The following is a 19891-nucleotide window of genomic DNA, read 5'->3' on the forward strand; positions in this document are numbered from 1 at the left end:
GTGGTTAGGGGGCGTGGCCTAAAAATTTGCCGCGGCGCGCTACGCGCGCCGCAAACTTTGTCCCTCTTTTCCTTCTTTAAAAGTTGGGAGGTATGCAAACATGAGTCATGTATGAGGGAGTCAGGGAAATTGAGGAGCCAGAGGTTTGGCTTACCACCTTCTCAGTCCCCCTCTTACTACAATCCCCTCACTTTATAAACAGCAAATCCCCCACTACAATTAACCAACTTTACACATCCCACACACACTACAATCCCCTCACTTTGCACACCCCACAGACCTCTCCCATTACAATCGCCCCACTTTATACACAGCAGAGCCCCCAAAAATCACTCCACTTTATACACAGCAGAGCCTTCACTACAATCACCCGTTTGCACACCCCGGAGACGTCACTACAATCACACCATTTTATGCACAGCAGATCTCCCACTACAATCAGCCAACGTTGCATACCCCACAGACCTCTATCACTGCAATCACAGCAATTTACACATCCCACACCCCTCCCTTTGCACACCCTACAGACCCCCACTACAATCAACCCACTTTATACACAGCAAATCCCTCACTACAATCACCTCACTTTACACACCCCTCCCACTACAATTAACCCACTTTACACACCCCTCCCACTATAATCACCCCAATTTACACATCCCACAGCCCCCAAGTACAATAACCCAACTGTATAGATAGCAGAGCCCTCAGAACAATCACCCCACTTTATACACAGCAGATTCCCCACTACAATCACCCCACTTTATACACAGTAGATCCCCCACCACAATCACCCCACTTTATACACAGTAGATCTCCCACTACAATCACCCTACTTTATACACAGCAGATTCCCACTACAATCACTCAACTTTGCATACCCCACAGACCCCCACTACAATCACCCCACTTTATACGCAGATCTCCCACTACAATCACCCCACTTTATACACAGCAGATTCCCACTACTTTCACTCCACTTTGCCTATCCCCATTCCCCACAGACCCCTCCTCCTACAAACACCTGACTTTGCAAGATCACGCCCACTTTATACACTGCATAGAGCCAACTGTAGGTATGTCTCTCGGGTGGCGCATGCGCCGCTCATCACCGTCACCAGTGAGCGCGCACGTCGTCATCCTCGCGCTCGACGCTGGAGTCCACTACACAGACTGCCTCCAGCGCGCTCTGGAAGAAACCGGAAGCCGTCCGCAAACGGTCACGTGACCGCCGAGACGTCATACTTACGGCGCCCATGCACTCCAGCATCTACTCTTCTCTTACGGGTGGCCGTTCATTACCGGGGACACACGGGCCTTCCTGCAGACCCTGTGATAGCGCCTCCCACACAGGAGTCTGGTCACATGGGCATGACGTCAGCGGAGGTCCTTCAGCGTACTAGGATTTAGCATGTCTGCCTCTTCCGCTGACATGATCGAAACCCCTCCAGTGCTCAACTTTGAGGAGATCGACTTCAAGGAGATCGAGGTGGAAGAGGTGAGGGCGGGCCCCGGGGACTGTGGGCTCAGTGTGTGTGCAGGGGCGAGCTGTCCGGTGACAGGCGCTGCTGACGGTCACTGCTGGCGGTACAGCTGTGTGGGCTGGTCATTGTGTGGCCCTATGGGCAGGGGCCATAGAGGCACAGTGGAGCAGGCAGCAGCTCTACCCTGGAGGGTGAGGTCTGGTGCCCCCAGTGCTGTGTACACCTGTGTGGAGCTGGGCTGAGTTCACATGTGTGCAGTAATCATCCGTTAGATCGGATCCAGCAGCAATCTGTGCAACACAACTTTTTTGTCCGTTTTGAAATGATTTATGCAGGATCCGTTTTTTCCATGTGAGTCGATGGAAAATGGATCTGTTAACTGATTGCTACTTATCTTCCATTTGAAACTGATCCAGTAAATTAAAAACGGATCCTTTACAAACGCAAGAGAAATGGCTGGCTAAATAGCAATCAGCTAACTGATCCGTTTCCCATAGACTCCCATGTTAACCTCTTCCTGACATTGGACATACCCCCGCATGTCCTGATGGTCAGTGCGTTCCCGTCCAAAGATGTATGGGGTATGTCCTAGGAATCGAGTCTGACTGTGGAAATGCAATCGTCCCAGAGACTCTGTTTACCTGGCAGCTGAGGCCCGGATGTCACAGCCAGGAATGGTCCCCGCTGCGTCCCTAGCTGTTTGACCCCCTAAATGCCGCAATTGATATCGATGGCAGCGTTTAAGGGTCTGTGAGAGGGATCGCGCACCCCTCCCATCGGTGCCCCTACAATGTGATCATGAGGACCCGATCATTGCCATTGTGACCTGCAGGGCTGTGGAGTCGGAGTCGTGGAGTCGGAGTCGGAGCTCATTTTGGTGGAGTCGGTATAAAATGCACCGACTCCTAAAATATATAATAAATTGGGGACAATAGTGCAATGCAGAATGTGCTGAATATTTTACTAAATAATAACATTTAGTATAATGCTTATATTTAAGTGAAAAATTTATTGTAGTACAATGTGAACATCAGACATTTAATTGTTTTTATGATACAATAATCAAGATAATTGGATAGAACATAAAATATTTATTGGATACAACTTTAGAACACAAAAAACTAATAAATTGTAAATATGTAATACACAGTGTATATACACACACAAGATATATATGTAATCTACTGTATATTACATAGTGTATTACATATTTACAATTTATTACAGTTTTTTGTGTTCTAAAGTTGTATTCCAATAAATATATTTTATGTTCTATCCAAATATCTTGATTATTGTATCATAAAAATTATTAAATGTCTGATGTTCACTTACACATATTCATGTACTACAATAAATTTTTCACCTAACTATAAGCAATATATGTAGGAGTCGGAGCCGGAGTCGGAGTCGGTGCAAGAGAATTTGAGGAGTCGGAGTGGAAGGTTTGGCTTACCGACTCCACAGCCCTGGTGACCTGAGGTCGGCATGATGACCACCGGGTCACCAAGCTCTGCAAAGCGCCTGGGATCATGCCAGGAGAATGATCACAGAGGCTTATGTCAGAGTTGCACTGACAGCGGTAGTGTATGGCAATAAATTATACCTGCAGTCAGAGCAATAAAAGGTAATGTCCCAAATAGAAACTAAGTAAACAAAAAAAAATTGTAAAAATAATTTAAAAAGATACAAAAACACTGACACATTTGGTATCGCCGCGTCTGTCCGCAACAACCCAATCTATAAAACTGTCACACTAGCTCCTTCAGTGAACACTGGAAAAAAAAATATCAAAACCTCTCCATCATACAGATACAGCTGACAAAAAGGGGACTAAAACGCGATAAGTCATATAAAAATGGTACCGCTGAAAATGTCATCTTGTTTCTCTTAAAACAAGCCGCCATACAGCTCCAGGAGCGAAAAATTGCTTCTTGATTCTGCCTCACAAAAAGTGGAATCAAAAGCGATCAAAAACTATTATGTGGCCCAAAATGGTACCTATAAAAACTCCAAGTCATTCTGCAAAAAACAGGATCTCGTATGATTGTCGGCAGAAAAATGCAAAAAAACGGTAGCTTTCATAATTCAGTGATGTAAAAAAAACATTTTAAAAAGCATGTTTAGTGTGATAGTCGCCAAACCGAAAAAAAAAAACCGATATAAAACTGGTATCCCTGTAATCTTACACCAGGCACCACGGGAAAATCTCCGAAAAATGTGATTTAGACAAAATTCCCAATGGAAAGTTTGCTGTAATGAGGCAGAGGTGGTCACTTTGACCTCACGTCTGGCCTGTGGTCCGGCGGTGACCATCTATTTAGACGTGCACATAAGTGCGGTCAACAGTTTTGTTCACCTTTTGAAAAGACAGACACCGCTGAACACAGACCAAACAGAGTCCGGAGTAACTATGCTGCCGCATTAGTGAATGGATCTGTCGGGGGTTTCACCTAAATCATGTATTTCCGAGATGTAGATGGAAACCCTTATGTAAGTGCACAGAATAGAGCACACAATAATTGTGAACTGATCCAAATGTTATGTACCCAAATCACCACCGAATAGCATTCAACTCAACCCACAAAAACACAAGTCACCTCGCAGGTCCGTCATCTGTTAACCGAAATATAAGGGGCTTCCACGTTACTGGAAGCACAAAGGCTCTGGAAAAACTCTTGTCTCCCCCTCAAAAAATAAATCCAGCAAAATCTGCACTCCCAATTCCAAATCCCCCCCCCCCCCTCTTTTGAGCCCCCAGTTAAAGGGAACCTGTTATCACTTTTTTGGCCTATAATCTGCGGCCACCACCACCGCGCTCTTATATACAGCATTCTAACATGCTGTATATAAGAGCCCAGGCCGCTGTGACATCATAAAAAACACTTTATAATACATAACTAACGGTCGCGCTATGGGCCTTATGGGCGTCTTTGTTGTCCGGTCCCGGCGCCGCCTCTTTTGGCCATCTTTGTTCTCCTTCTTCTCTAGCCGCTTTGCATGACGGGTCCGACGTCATACACACTTGCTGGCATCCGGTCCTGAGCAGGGCAGATTAAAGTATTGTAGTGCGCCTGCGCAGGACTGGCGAGTGTGTATGACGTAGCCACATCATGCACCCAGGCTTCAGAAAGAGGACGAAGATGGCCGAAAGAGGAGGCGCCGGCACGGAGAACGGAATAGTCCATAAGGCCCACAGTGCGACCGTTAGGTAAGTATTATAAAGTGGTTTTTATGTTATACCCCTGGCCTGGGCTCTTATATACAGCATGTGAGAATGCTATATATATAAGAGCCCGGTGGTGGTGGCTGCAGCTTATAGGCCAGAAAAGTGGTGACAGGTTCCCTTTGACGTTCACATGTTTGGCATTGTATAGAGGAGAGCCCACTTAATTCACGTGTTGCAGTTTTCCAGAAGCACGAACTGGGACACAATGTACGGGCACTACAATGTACTGGGCACTACAAGGACTAAGGCTACATGCACACGCTGCTTTTTTGGCTGCAGTTCTATTGTCAGAACCTTCTGACATCTGACTTCCCAGCAAAGTCTATGAGAAGTCAGATTTGCTGTGCGCACATTGCAGTTTTTGTCAACGTTTTATTTGTCAAAAGTTTGTGACAAAAAAAATGCAGCATGTTCATTCTTCCTGCGTTTTTGTCAACATTTGTGACAAAAACGCAGCAAAAACGCACCTACAATTCCAAGCATTGTTTGTGACATTTCCAGGCTCTCCCTGACAAGGTGCAGTTTTGGCTACAGTTTGTGAACACACAAAGATGCAGCGTGTGCATGTAGCCTTATTTGCAATTTTTGATTGTGCAACATTCACTTTGTTTGAACTGGTCCAGCTAATACTTCAAAGACTTTGCATTATCAACAATTCAATCCAAATTACCTATGAACTCTGATCTGAGTATTTTTGTCTCTTTATGTATTGTATGTGTTTTTATAGCTTTTTTTTTAACTATAACCATTACAAGCTAAGTTTTATATTTATTACCCCTGCTGAGAAATTCACTGCGTTTGACATTATGGACCTTTTCCAAGGCTAAATCGTCACTACACCCGTAGATGAATACCCTGAGGGGTGTAATTTCCAAAATTTGGTCACTTGGAATTACTGTTGTTCTGGCGCTAAGGGGCTCTTTAAATGGAATCTGCAAACTATTGTAGCCAACTAGGTCTTGGCCCTAATATGTATAATGAGCAGTAATCTGTATAGATTCTGGTAATAGTATGGTCAGTAATCTGTACAGGTCCTGGCCCTAGTATGGTCAATGAGCGGTAATCTGTACAGGTCCTGGCCCTGGTATGACCAATGAGCGGTAATCTGTACAGGTCCTGGCCCTGGTATGACCAATGAGCGGTAATCTGTACAGGTCCTGGCCCTGGTATGACCAATGAGCGGTAATCTGTACAGGTCCTGGCCCTGGTATGACCAATGAGCGGTAATCTGTACAGGTCCTGGCCCTGGTATGACCAATGAGCGGTAATCTGTACAGGTTCTGGCCCTGGTATGACCAATGAGCGGTAATCTGTACAGGTTCTGGCCCTGGTATGACCAATGAGCGGTAATCTGTACAGGTTCTGGCCCTGGTATGACCAATGAGCGGTAATCTGTACAGGTTCTGGCCCTGGTATGACCAATGAGCGGTAATCTGTACAGGTTCTGGCCCTGGTATGACCAATGAGCGGTAATCTGTACAGGTTCTGGCCCTGGTATGACCAATGAGCGGTAATCTGTACAGGTTCTGGCCCTGGTATGACCAATGAGCGGTAATCTGTACAGGTTCTGGCCCTGGTATGACCAATGAGCGGTAATCTGTACAGGTTCTGGCCCTGGTATGACCAATGAGCGGTAATCTGTACAGGTTCTGGCCCTGGTATGACCAATGAGCGGTAATCTGTACAGGTTCTGGCCCTGGTATGACCAATGAGCGGTAATCTGTACAGGTTCTGGCCCTGGTATGACCAATGAGCGGTAATCTGTACAGGTTCTGGCCCTGGTATGACCAATGAGCGGTAATCTGTACAGGTTCTGGCCCTGGTATGACCAATGAGCGGTAATCTGTACAGGTTCTGGCCCTGGTATGACCAATGACCGGTAATCTGTACAGGTTCTGGCCCTGGTATGACCAATGAGCGGTAATCTGTACAGGTTCTGGCCCTGGTATGACCAATGAGCGGTAATCTGTACAGGTTCTGGCCCTGGTATGACCAATGAGCGGTAATCTGTACAGGTTCTGGCCCTGGTATGACCAATGAGCGGTAATCTGTACAGGTTCTGGCCCTGGTATGACCAATGAGCGGTAATCTGTACAGGTCCTGGCCCTGGTATGGACATTGAGCGGTAGTCGGTACAGGTCCTGGCCCTGGTATGGACATTGAGCGGTAGTTGGTACAGGTCCTGGCCCTGGTATGGACATTGAGCGGTAGTTGGTACAGGTCCTGGCCACTGCTGGAAGCTGATGGGTTTCGGTGATCTGCTGAAGGCTCATATGGCTGTCATTTTAGTTCTCAGTTGGGTTTTATCTAAGAAAGTCAGGTATATTGACAGTGGTATTGCAGTGTATAGTAAAAGCAAATGATTGCAGGTTAAGTTCCCTATGGGACTAATGATATTGTAAAAAAAAAATATAAAAGGCTAAATTTCCTCAATTTTTCCAGTTAAAAAATATTGGTTAAAAAATAAACATTTAGGTTGGGCGTTTACAGACAATACTATCAAATCTAAAATTATGTAAAACCATACTGTAATCATAGAAAACAAAATTTGGAATTCCATCAGCTCCATTTTTTTGGCCTTAACGCTTACCCCCCAAAACACAGTGCCTTGCAAAACTATTCAACCCCTTTGAATTTTTCACTCTTTTCCCACATTTCAGGCTTCAAACATAAAGATAAAAATTGTAATGTTATGGTGAAGAAACAACAACAGGGACACAATTGTGAAGTTGAACAAAATTATTGCTTATTTTAAACTTTTATAAAAAATAAACTAAAAAATTGGGGCGTTCAATATTATTCGGCCTCTTTTAAGTTAATACTTTGTAGTGCCACCTTTTGCTGTGATTACAGCTGCAAGTCTCTTGGGGTATGTCTCTATCAGTTTTGCACATCGAGAGACTGAAATTCTTGCCCATTCTTCCTTTGCAAACAGCTGGAGCTGAGTGAGGTTGGATGGAGAGCGTTTGTGAACAGCGGTTTTCAGCTCTTTCCACAGATTCTCGATTGTATTCAAGTCTGGACTGTGACTTGGCCATTCTATTTCTAACACCTGGATACATATATTTGTGAACCATTCCATTGTAGATTTTTCTTTATGTTTGGGATCATTGTCTTGTTGAATGACGACAAATTTACATCCCAGTCTCAGGTCTTTTGCAGATTCCAACAGGTTTTCTTCAAGAATGGTCCTGTATTTGGCTCCATCCATCTTCCCATCAATTTTAACCATCTTTCCTGTCCCTGCTGAAGAAAAGCAGGACCAAACCATAATTCTGCCACCACCATGTTTGACAGAGAGGATGGTGTGTTCAGGGTGATGAGCTGTGTTGCTTTTACGCCTAAACATATCATTTGGCATTGTGCCTAAAAAGTTCGATTTTTGGTTTCATCTGACCAGAGCACCTTCTTCCACATGTTTGGTGTGTCTCCCAGGTGGCTTGTGGCAAACTTTAATCGACACTTTTTATGGATATCTTTGAAAAATGGCTTTCTCCTTGCCACTCTTCCATAAAGGCCAGATTTGTGCAGTGTACGACTGATTGTTGTCCTATGGACAGACTCTCCCAACTCAGCTGTAAATCTCTGCAGTTCATCCAGAGTCATCATGGGCCTCTTGGCTGCATCTCTGATCAGTCTTCTCCTTGTTTGAGATGAAAGTTTGGATGGACGGCCGGGTCTTGGTAGATTTGCAGTGGTATGATACTCCTTCCATTTCAATATGATCACTTGCACAGTGCTTCTTGGGATGTTTAAAGTTGGGGAAATCTTTTTGTAACCAAATCCAGCTTTAAACTTCTCCACAACAGTATCACGGACCTGTCTGTTGTGTTCCTTGGTCTTCATGATGCTATCTGCGCTTTAAACAGAACACTGAGACTATCACAGTGCAGGTGCATTTATACGGAGACTTGATTACACACAGGTGGATTATATTTATCATCACCAGTCATTTAGGACATTGGATCATTCAGAGATACTCAATGAACGTCTGGAGTGAGTTTGCTGCACTGAAAGTAAAGGGGATGAATAATATTGCACGCCCCAATTTTCAGTTTATTTTTTACTAAAATTTAAAATCTGCAATAAATTTTGTTCAACTTCACAATTGTGTCCCACTTGTTGATTCTTCACCATAACATTACAATTTTATCTTTGACACCTGAAATGTGGGAAAAGGTTGAAAAATTCAAGGGAGCCGAATACTGTATATATAATCTCTATCATGCTCGAAAGTGTTTGCACTCTTAAAATTGTTCCTCTAAGGGAAGTATTTCTCCTAGGGAATCATTGTAATTACACATGTTTTGTTGTTCACATGTTTTTGTAATTCACATGTTTATTTTTTCTTTGTGTGCATTGGAAGAAAAGACAAATTGGACATAATTTTACACAAACCCCAAAACTGGGCCAGACAAAATTGTTGGCACCCTCATCTTAATATTTGCACATCCGTTGATATGAGTAACTGTAATCAATCTCTTCCTATAACCATCTTAGGCTGCTTTCACACCTCCGGTTTCTGCAATACGGCACAATCCGGCACTTTGCAGGAAAAACGCAACCGTTTTTTTTTTTTTTTGCTGCCAGTTGCGTTTTTCCTGCATACTTTAATTAGTGCCGCATGGCCTTGCGTTCGGTCCGGTTTTTGCCGCATGCGGCAGATTTAGCCGATGCGGCGGCCGGATGGAACGTTGCCTGGCACGTTTTTTTTTTTTTTTTTTTGTGCGGCAAAAAAAAAACGCATCTGGCCGATGCGGCGCTTTTCTCAATGCATCCCTATGGATGCCGGATGCGGCGCGATGCGGCAAAAACCGCATCCGGCCGCCGCATATGGTTTTTGCCACTGCGCATGCTCAGTAGCATGCCGCAAGCGGCAAAACCGGACGGGCCGCATGTAAAAAACTTATGCAAAGGATGCGGTGTTTTTCACCGCATCCGTTGCATAGGTTTCACAGCCGGATTGAGCCGCACAGCTCAAACCGGATGTGTGAAAGCAGCCTAAAGGCTACTTTACACGCTGCATTATCGGTCCCGATATCGCTAGCGTGCGTTCCAGCCCCCATCTGTTGTGCGACACGGGCAAATCGCTGCCCGTGCCGCACAACATCGCGCAGACCCGTCACACATACTTGCCTGCCCGGCGACGTCGCTGTGACCGGCGAACCGCCTCCTTTCTAAGGGGGCGGTCCGTGCGGCGTCACAGCGATGTCACTGAGCGGCCGCCCAATAGAAGCGGAGGGGCGGAGATGAGTGGCCGGAACATCCCGCCCACCTCCTTCCTTCCTCATAGCGGCTGGGAGGCAGGTAAGGTGAGGTTCCTCGTTTCTGCGGTGTCACACGGAGCGATGTGTGCTGCCGCAGGAGTGACGAACTACATCGTTACTGCTGCAGTAACGATAATCGAGAATGGACCCCCATGTCACCGATGAGCGATTTTGCACGTTTTTGCAACGATGCAAAATCGCTCATCGGTGTCACACGCAGCAACATCGCTAATGCGGCCGGATGTGCGTCACAAATTCCGTGACCCCAACGACTCCGCATTAGCGATGTCGCAGCGTGTAAAGCCCCCTTTAGGCCCTGTGTGCACGGTGCAGTCTTCGAAGCATTTCTGGTGCAGTCTGTTGCCCAAATCTGCATGTATACCCTTATCCCAGCAAAGTCTATGATGAATCAGAAATACTCTGCACAAGCTGCTTCTTTTTTTTTTTCTTGCAGTTTTGGTACAGAAAAAAGAAGCAGCATGTCAATTGTTGTTCCATTTTTTTTTTTTTTTTTTTTTTTTAGCCCTTCCAGCTTTGAATTCACTAAAAACAAACGTGTTTTTGGTGCGTTTTTTTTTTTTTTTTTTTTTTTTTTTTTTGGCCACAAGGTGCATTTTTTTGGTGCAGGAAATTTCTGCAATGTGCACACACATCCACACATCTCAACTGGAATTTTGGGCCACTCATCTTTTCCGAACGGCTCCAGGTCTCTCATCTTTGAAGAGTGCCTTTTCCCAACAGTAGTTTTAGGAACTCTTCACAGTTGTTTAATGGGATTTAGATCCAGACTCATTGCTGGCCACCTCCCAACTCTCCAGCGCTTTGTTTCCATCCATTTGTGAAGGCTTTTTGAAGTGTTTGGGGTCATTGTCCATCTGGAAGACCCTTGACCTAGGACCCAAACCCAGATTTCTGACACTGGGCACCACATTGTGACCCAAAATCCTTTGGTAATCTTCAGATTTCATGATACCTTGCACACAGTCAAGGAACTCTGTGCAAAACATCTTTTGAATTCCACCTTATTAGACTGTAGTACTGTGTTCTTTTCTTTGTAGGCCTCATTACGTTTCTGTAAACAGTAGAATGATGTGCCTTACCAAAAAACTCTATATTGGTCCGTCTGTCCACAAGAAGCTTTCCCAGAACAATTTTGGCTTACTTGCATATATTTTGGCAAACTAAGGTCTTGCTTTTTTATGTCTTGGAGTCAGCAGTGAGGTCCTGCTAGGTCTCCTCCATAGCATTTCATTTCATTCAAATGTCGACGAATAGTTCGTGCTGACACTGATGTACCCTGAGCCTGCAGGACAGCTGGAATTTGTTTGGGGCTGTTTCTCCACCTTTTGCACTATCCTACGTTGCAACATTGCATCAATTGTTCTCTGCTGTCCATGTCCAGGGAGATTAACTACAGTGTTATGGGCTGTAAATTTATTATGTTGCCCACCCTGGACAAAGGAACATAAAGATCTCTGCAGATTATTTTTCAACAATGTTGGTTCTCAAGTCCTCAGACCATTCTCTTCTCCCCTTTCTGTTTTCCATACTTAGGCTATGTGCGCACGTTGCGTACTAGCCCTGCAGAAATTTCTGCAGCGATCTGAAGAGCACACGTGCGCTTCAAATCGCTGCAGAAAATGTCCATAGAGAAAAAAAAAAGCCGATTCCATGCGCTCTGCCTGCAGCTCCTGCCATAGACAGAGCAGGAGCTGCCGGAAAAGCGCACGGAAGAAGTGACATGTCACTTCTTAGAACGCAGCGCTTCGGGCAGCAGCCGAAGCACTGCGCTCTAAGACGCCACGTGCGCACGGCCCCTGCACAATCTCCATAGACTGTGCAGGGGACGCAGGACGCATGCAGTTACGCTGCGCTACAAAGCGCAGCGTAACTGCATGTATTTACGCAACGTGCGCACATAGCCTTAGTGTGGCACACATAAACACACAATACAAAGATTGAGTCAACTTCTCCGCTTTTTATCTGGTTTCAGGTGTGATTTTCATGTTGCTCATACCTGTTACTTGTCACAGGTGAGTTTGAATGAACATCATATGCTTGTAACAAAATTATTTACCCACAATTTTGAAAAGGTGGCAACAATTTTGTCCAGCCCGTTTTTAGAGTTTTGTGTGAAACTATGTTCAATTCCTCTTCATTTTATTTTATTTTTTTCTGTGTTGTTCCAATACACACAAAGGAAGGAAATAATGTGTATAACAAAATGTGTAATTGCAATAATTTTATAGGAGATATATACATTTATTTACACATGTGGTCAAACTTGTTGGTACCCCTTTAACCCTAGAACGCATACCTGGGGCCTCGCAGGCCTGCTAGGTCATTTGTTTTCTATGGTAGATTGAATTGCTTGCGCATTCTAGGGTTAAATGAAAGAAAAACCCACAATGGTCACAGAAATAACTTGAATCTGACAAAAGTAATAATAATAAAAAAAAATCTATGAAAATGACCAAATGAAAGTCAGACATTGCTTTTCAGCCTTGCTTCCAGAAAATTTTTTAAAACCTAAAACTCATGAAATAGGCCTTGACAGAAATGATGGTGTGACGACATGGACACCCAATGCCTAGCATGGGTTAAAGTTTCTTAAAATTTAGCCAGACGTATTGTTCTTCTGTGTCTTAACTCATGTTTGCTAAACTATTGTTTGGGACCAGACCCTTCCAAGCATTCATTATAATGTAGTTGTGTATTGCTAATCTAATGTAAATTACCTTAGTAGCCATTGTCTAGTCTGTGACTTGCAGACTTCATGTAGATATCCTCAGTCTTTCTATCCACATCATTTAAATGAACATTATCCATGCAGCTTGAAATTCATCCAATAAGAGAAGCAACCTTGTACAACCAATCCGCTGAGGGCACAGTATATCTGAAGGGAAGACTATGGCTATAAAAAGGGGACTTCTTTAAGTCACCAGTGGTTGATGGATGCTGATGGATCCAGTCTAAGCTCTTAGGAGCTGGCTAGGGGATCATAACCAGGATACCTTGTGGACTTTGGCTCCGACTAGAGGATCACTTGGCTACATGGCTTCAACCTAGGGATTCCAGTTCCGATTGGAGACCATATCCACAGTCTAGGGATTTCGACTCCGACTGCCAGGATTATAACACCATACCAAATACTACTTAAGGAGGAAACTCAGGTTGGGGCAATCCAGTCACCTGGTTACAGACTTAGAAGATAAGATAACTGTGGAAGAAAGCACAAAAAATAGGGTCTTACCCCAATAGGTATAGGGTCAAATACGAGTAGAACTACTCACCAAAGGGTAGATTTGATGTTCCTTGTGCCTGTTTTGTCCTGAGGAAAGGAGCAGAGACTCCTGAAATGTGTAGACCTGGAATAAAGTGATAAATGGTAGAAATTTCAGCTCACCCATATGCAGTCTTCAAGGCGAAGGTGGATGCCCGCAGTCCCCGGACAGGCCGGTCCGTAATTCAGAATAGATGTAGAAAAAAAGCGTATGGGACTCAGCACCAATGCGGTAATAATAAAACTTGGAACTTTATTTTTTAAAAGAAAAGTACACAGGTCATCCAAAAAATCGCCATGCGATTTGCCAAGCGGCTTTACGCGTTTCGGACAAACAAGGGGAAATTAAAACCAGTCCTTAGTCATAAGCCATGGTATGTGAGAGGCAAAAGGTGTATATATAGCACTACAAGTATGGAAAAGAGGAGAGGCAAGCCAGGAAAACAGGAAGGGAGTTCACCTGAGAAAATGCAAATGAAAGAAGGAAGAAAATGGTATAGGAGACAGAATAAGTTAACCCTTTAGGCACCGTATATAGCAAAATATGTGATAATAAATGATACGTGAATATAACCACGAAAGGGGTGTGTGTGTGTGTGTGTGTGTGTGTGTGTATATATATATATGTACACACACACACATGCATATATATCACAAGTATATTTATATTATTATATTTTAGAAATTGTATATTCTACATTTAAGTGATACAGAAACAATGTGAGTAAATGTGAAAATATTGGGTTGAAAACAGACACATCAGTTTGTTTATAATGCTTGTGATTCAGTTATATTTCAGAATAAATGTACCGTATTTTTCGGACTATAAGACGCACCGGACTATAAGACGCACCCTTGTTTTAGAGGAGGAAAAAATAGAAAAAAATAAAATTAAAGTAAAAGAATGTGGTCATGACACACTGTTATTTTACTGCTGATAGTGTTACTGAGGTAATAATATCCCCAAATTCTGTCCTCATATCCTCCTTTCTGGGTACCTTCCAGGTATATATGGCCCCCATCGTGGAATATGTATGTTCCCCATCATTATGTGTGTGATCCTCCAATCTGGATTGTGTGTGTGTATATAGTTATAGTGTGTGTGTAAAGATAGAGAGATAGATATATATATATATATATATATATATATATATATATATATATATATATATATATATATATATATATATATATATATATATATATATATATATATATATATATATAATCCAACCCCATCCAGGTGTACAGTAATGCCTTTATATACTATATTATTTATTGCCTTACTTTTACTGATGTGCTGCTCATCAATGCATCAGTTTGGTCCTGGCATTACAAACAGTCTCACATATCTCAAGGACCTGCAGTGATGTAATGGAGAGGCGGGCACTGTGCTGTTCTGTGCCGCTCTGGTCCACCCCTCTGCATTATGATTACATCACTGTAGGTCCTTGTCAGCTACGGGAGACTGTTTCTAGTGTAAAGGCAGCAGGAGCAAAGTGAAAGTAATTTGAGCCCTCAGCACAGAGACTGCGGCTGTGCTGTGAAGGTATGCCGTGCTCTGGCCCGGACAATGCAGTGATCTGCACTTCCCCCCGGGCCATACATGACTGCAGGGTCCCCCTTCTCCTGCCTCCTACACAGCGGACACAGTCTCCCCAGCCGCTGCAGGAAGCCGGGGGCTGGAGAACCCACGTGTGACCGCTGTTTACATTAAACAAGTATTCATTAGCTGCTCCTCACACCCACTGACTGCAGAGAGAGGTGGGCGGGGAGCAGCTAATGAATATTCACTGACTTTAAGCAGCGGGCACACGTGGTTTCTCCAGCAGCCGGCATCCTGCAGCAGCGACCCTCCCTGCCTCCTGTGGTCCCACTGCATAGCGCTGACTCCCCCACAGCTCCCTACCCCGCAGCTTCAGACCATAAGACGCACCCCACACTTTCCTCCCAAATTTGGAGGAAAAAAAGTGCGTCTTATGGTCCGAAAAATATGGTATATATGTTTAACACCCAATGCCATCAAGTTTAGCTGCATATAGGAAAAAAATGTGGGTGAATGTGACAATGTTGGGTTAAAAACATAGGTACATCAGTTTGATACTTATGATTCAATTATATTTCAGAATAAATGTATACATGTTTAACACCCAATGCCATCAAGTTTAGCAGCATATAGAAAAAAAAAAAATAACCCCATGTAAAACACATGAAAGTCATACAATGTATCGTAAATCAGACCGATAATTGAGTCCTTTAGGGTGTCTGGTGTCCAAACGCAAAATCCACTTTGCCTCAGTGTACAAGAGTTCTTGGAACCAGTCCCCTCCCCTAGGTGGCCTGTTCACTCGCTCAATACCAACAACGTTTATCATGGTGAAGTCTCCATTATGGAAATCCAGAAAATGTCTGGTAAGACCAGATATAGATCTCTTATATCTTGGAGGATCTGAGGGGGATGAAACAGATGGAATATTAGTGTGTTCAGATATTCTTCTTTTTAAGGGCCTGGAAGTACATCCGACATAATTCTTGGAACATGCTCCACAGGACGCTTGGTAGATGACGTGTGTGGTGGAACAATTTATGAAAAGAACCGTCTCCAACAGAAATGGAAAGTGTTTTTTTCATAAATTTACAGAGGCCACATCGAGGCAGAGCACATTTATGAGAACCTTTTGTGCTTAACCAAGTTTCATTTTTGGTCTTTGATATAAACAAACTGGGGGATACGATGTTACCTATGGTCCTTGCCTTTCTGGCTACCACATTAATACCACCAGATAATATTTGAGCGAGCTCAGGATCCTGACGCAAGAGGTGGATGTAATGCAAAAAAACCTTTTATTTTTGGAAAGTCCACACTATAAGGAGTGGAAAAGGTGATAGAACGGACTTGTTTAATAGATGTGCTTCTATTGAGAGGGAGATCACCACGTGTCTTTTTGCCAGCAATATTCAAAGCATGATTAAGGACCTTGTCACTATAGCCTCTGCGCCGCAGACGTGTTCGCATAGTCTCAGTCTCAGCAAGGTAAGCAACGTCCGTGGAGCAGAGGCGACGGGCTCTGAGAAATTCGCCCAAAGGTAAATTATTGATGGTGTGTTTGATATGATTACTGTTTGCATGTAAGATAGTGTTCCCACCAAGCGGTTTTCTATACAGAGAGGTGTTGATAAGACCTGTTTTAGGGTCACCAGTGAGGTACACATCAAGAAAAGGGGTGGAGTCTTCAGAAAAGATAACTGTGAAACTTAAATTCATATTGTTGGAGTTCAAACATGAGAGAAAATTATAAGGTAAATCCTTGGGCGAGTTTTCCTTGCGTTTCCAGATCATTATCAAATCATCTATATATCTAGCGTACCAAAATATTTGGCCCAAGAATGGATTGTTGGACGTATGTATGTAGACGCCCTCCCATGAGACCATATATAAATTGGCTAAAACGCAAGAAAAACTCACACCCATTGGACAGCCATTCACCTGCAAATAAAATCGTTCATTGAAACTAAAAAAATTATGTTTCAAAAGAAATTCACATATCAAAATGACATATTCCTTGAATATGTCACTAAGGTTAGTTAGCTGGGATAAATGATAAGAAAGAGATTTAAGAGCTAAATCATGGGGAATGTAAGAGTATAAAGATGTGACATCACTTGTGACCCAAAACATGTCATTAGTCCAGGTGAGATCAGGAAGGGCTTGCAGTAAATGTTTGGTATCTTTAATATAACCAGCGGATCTTTTGACAAGGGGCTGCAAGATGTTATCCAGCCAGTCCGAGACCCGACTGGTAAAAGAATCTGTGCTGGCCACAATTGGGCGCAGCGGTGGAGGAAAGAGGCCCTTGTGTATTTTTGGAAGTCCCTGGAAAATGGGACACACGGGAACTTCATTTGTTAAATAATCATATGTTCGTTGGTCAAAAATACCTAAAACTAACCCCCGATCTAAGATGTCATTTAATTTTTCAGAAAAGACTTTGGTGGGATCACAAGTAAGTGGTTTGTAGGTGTTGGTATCTTCCAACATGTGCAGGATCTCCTTCTCATATAGAGAGCTATCAAGAATGACCACTGAGCCACCCTTATCGGCGGCTCTGATAGTAATATAGGGATTATCGCTCAGATCTATGAGGGCTTTGCGTTCATGAAAGAATATTTTTAATCTCTGCCTCCATTAAGTCTTGATATGTGTCCATGATTGGGACACGTGAGGCTATAGGGTAGAAACCACTATTGGTAGTCTTGAAAGAAGGGATACAGAGTTCAGGAGTATTGGTATCATCTAATTCTGACAGGGTTTTAATGGAAACATGTTCCTGAAGACCCATATGTAATGGAAAATTGGGTTCATCCAGGGTAGCATTAGGTGTCACAGCAATATCCGTAGAGCTTTGTTCAGAAGAAAAAAAATGTTTTTTAACTGTCAAATTTCGAATAAATTTATTAACATCCTTTATGGTTTGGAACAAGTCAGCTCGAGACGTTGGAGCAAAATTTAAACCTTTTTTGAGGACTTGTAGTTGATGGAAATTGATGGAACATGCTGATTAAATTTATAACGGAAAATTCAGTTCTATCAGATGCATTTAATATCTCCAGTATTTATTCCTGCTGGTACGACGAGGAAGGGATCTTGCTGCGTCTATGGTGCTTTCTTCCTCCTCTATGACCACTATGTTTTTGACTTTTTTGGTCTTTTGGGAATGGCACCTTCTTCTGCAATAAAGTGACATTAATCTCACAACGTTCTTCAGTGGTCATTGGCGCGGTATGAAAAGCCCGTCTCTATTGTTCTGTTATCTTTCTACAGAATTTGCAGACCTCAGCCAGCTTCCTAAATCTGGCGTTATTCCAGTCTCGGTGGGTGCCCGCCAAAAGCGGGGTGCTGCTGGATTGGAGTAAGTAGCCCTGGAAGCTCTGAAGCACGGACATTCTAAATCCCTGGTGAGCCAGCGGAAGGGTGAGACTCTGTTGCCTGTTACATTTGTGTGTTTTGCTGGTTATGTGTTATGTGCCGTTAATATTTTGGGGATCCAATAAAGTCTTAATATTGTGATTCCCTCACCCTGTGTTGTCTGAGTAGTGTTCCGCCCACAGCAGTTAAGGAGGTTGTGCGTTCAGTTGGGATGAGCCCTGAGCCACGCTGTCTTTCTAAAGGCGGCCGGGCCAGCGGACGAGAGCACCCACTGAGCCCCGTGTCTCCACAGATGGTACCCCTGAAAATAATCTGACAAAAGGGGCTTGTTAAATCAAGGTATGTCCATTAATTAGCATCACAGATATGTACAATCTTGTAATCAGTCAGTGGGCCTGTATATAGGGCTACAGATACTCACTGTGCTGTTTGGTGACATGGTGTGTACCACACTCAACATGGACCAGAGGAAGCAAAGGAAAGAGTTGTCTCAGGATATTAGAAAGAAAGTTATAGACAAGCATGTTAAAAGGTAAAGGTTATAAGACAATCTCCAAACAGCTTGATGTTCCTGTGACTACAGTTGCACATACATATTGTATTATTCAGAAATTTAAGATCCATGGGACTGCAGCCAACCTCCATGAACGTGGCCACGGGATGAAAATTGATGACAAATCAAAGCGACTGATAATACGAATGGTAATAAAAGAGCCCAAAAAACTCCTAAAGAGATTAAAGGTGATCTTCAAGCTCAAGGAACATCAGTTTCAGATCGCACCATCCATCATTGTTTGAGCCAAAGTGGCCTTCATGGGACGACCAAGCAGGACACCATTGTTGAAAAAAAATCATAAAAAAGCCAGACTGGAATTTGCCAAACATGTTGACAAGCCACAAAGTTACTGGGAGAATGTCCTGTGGACAGATGAGACACCGATGGAACATTTTGGCAAGGCACATCAGCTCTATGCTCACAGACAGAAAAATGAAGCATATCAAGAAAAAAACCACTGTCCCTACTGTGAAACATGGAGGAGGCTGTTATGTTCTGGGGCTGCTTTGTTGCATCTGGCAGAGGGTGTCTTGAATCTGTGCAGGGTACAATTAAATCCCAAAACTATCAAGGGATTCTAGAGAAAAATGTGCTGCCCTTGTGTCAGAAAGCTTGGTCTCAGTTGCAAGTCATCGGTCTTGCAACAGGATAATGACCCAAAAGACACAGCTAAAAACACCCAAGAATGGCTAATGCCTGCTTTACACGCTTCAATAAATCTTTCAATCCGTCGTCGGGGTCAAGTTGTAAGTGACGCACATCCTGCATCGTTCGTGACGTATTTGCGTGTGACACCTACGTGCAATCAAGATTGAACGAAAATACGGTGATCGCATACACGTCGTTTATTCCTCATACATTGGACGTTTTGTTATATGAACCTAGTCAATTGTAATGTGTGACATCCCTCATACGATAGTGATGTCTGAGGCTATGTGCGCAGGTGTGCGCTCTGCACCGCAGCTTAAAAAAGGTCCGCTTCAGAGTGCAGCTGAAAAGCTGCGTTCTGAAGCGCCTCACAATGTCTGTCATTCACTAATCTCTGTCAGTCGGTCACTATCTCTGTCCCTCTCTCTCTGTCCATGTCAGTCTATCCCTCTTACCCCCTCTCTCATACTCACCGATCTCTGATCCCCGACCCGGCTCTG

General features: G+C 43.6%; 1 protein-coding gene across 4 annotated transcripts in view; it reads left to right on the forward strand.

Annotated features, from left to right (window-relative positions):
* The first annotated feature begins 1122 nt into the window (after nt 1-1122).
* The window catches only part of MAP3K7 (mitogen-activated protein kinase kinase kinase 7), a 123428-nt gene continuing 104659 nt past the window's right edge, over nt 1123-19891 (forward strand). For all 4 annotated transcript variants that reach the window (XM_075340122.1, XM_075340123.1, XM_075340124.1 and 1 more), the window contains exon 1: nt 1123-1498. In XM_075340122.1, the coding sequence (XP_075196237.1) occupies nt 1412-1498 (87 nt within the window). In that variant the 5' untranslated portion in view covers nt 1123-1411. The remainder of the gene's footprint in view (nt 1499-19891) is intronic.

The sequence above is a fragment of the Anomaloglossus baeobatrachus genome, chromosome 3 (genome assembly GCF_048569485.1).
Source record: "Anomaloglossus baeobatrachus isolate aAnoBae1 chromosome 3, aAnoBae1.hap1, whole genome shotgun sequence".
In the NCBI taxonomy this organism is placed as follows: domain Eukaryota; kingdom Metazoa; phylum Chordata; class Amphibia; order Anura; family Aromobatidae; genus Anomaloglossus; species Anomaloglossus baeobatrachus.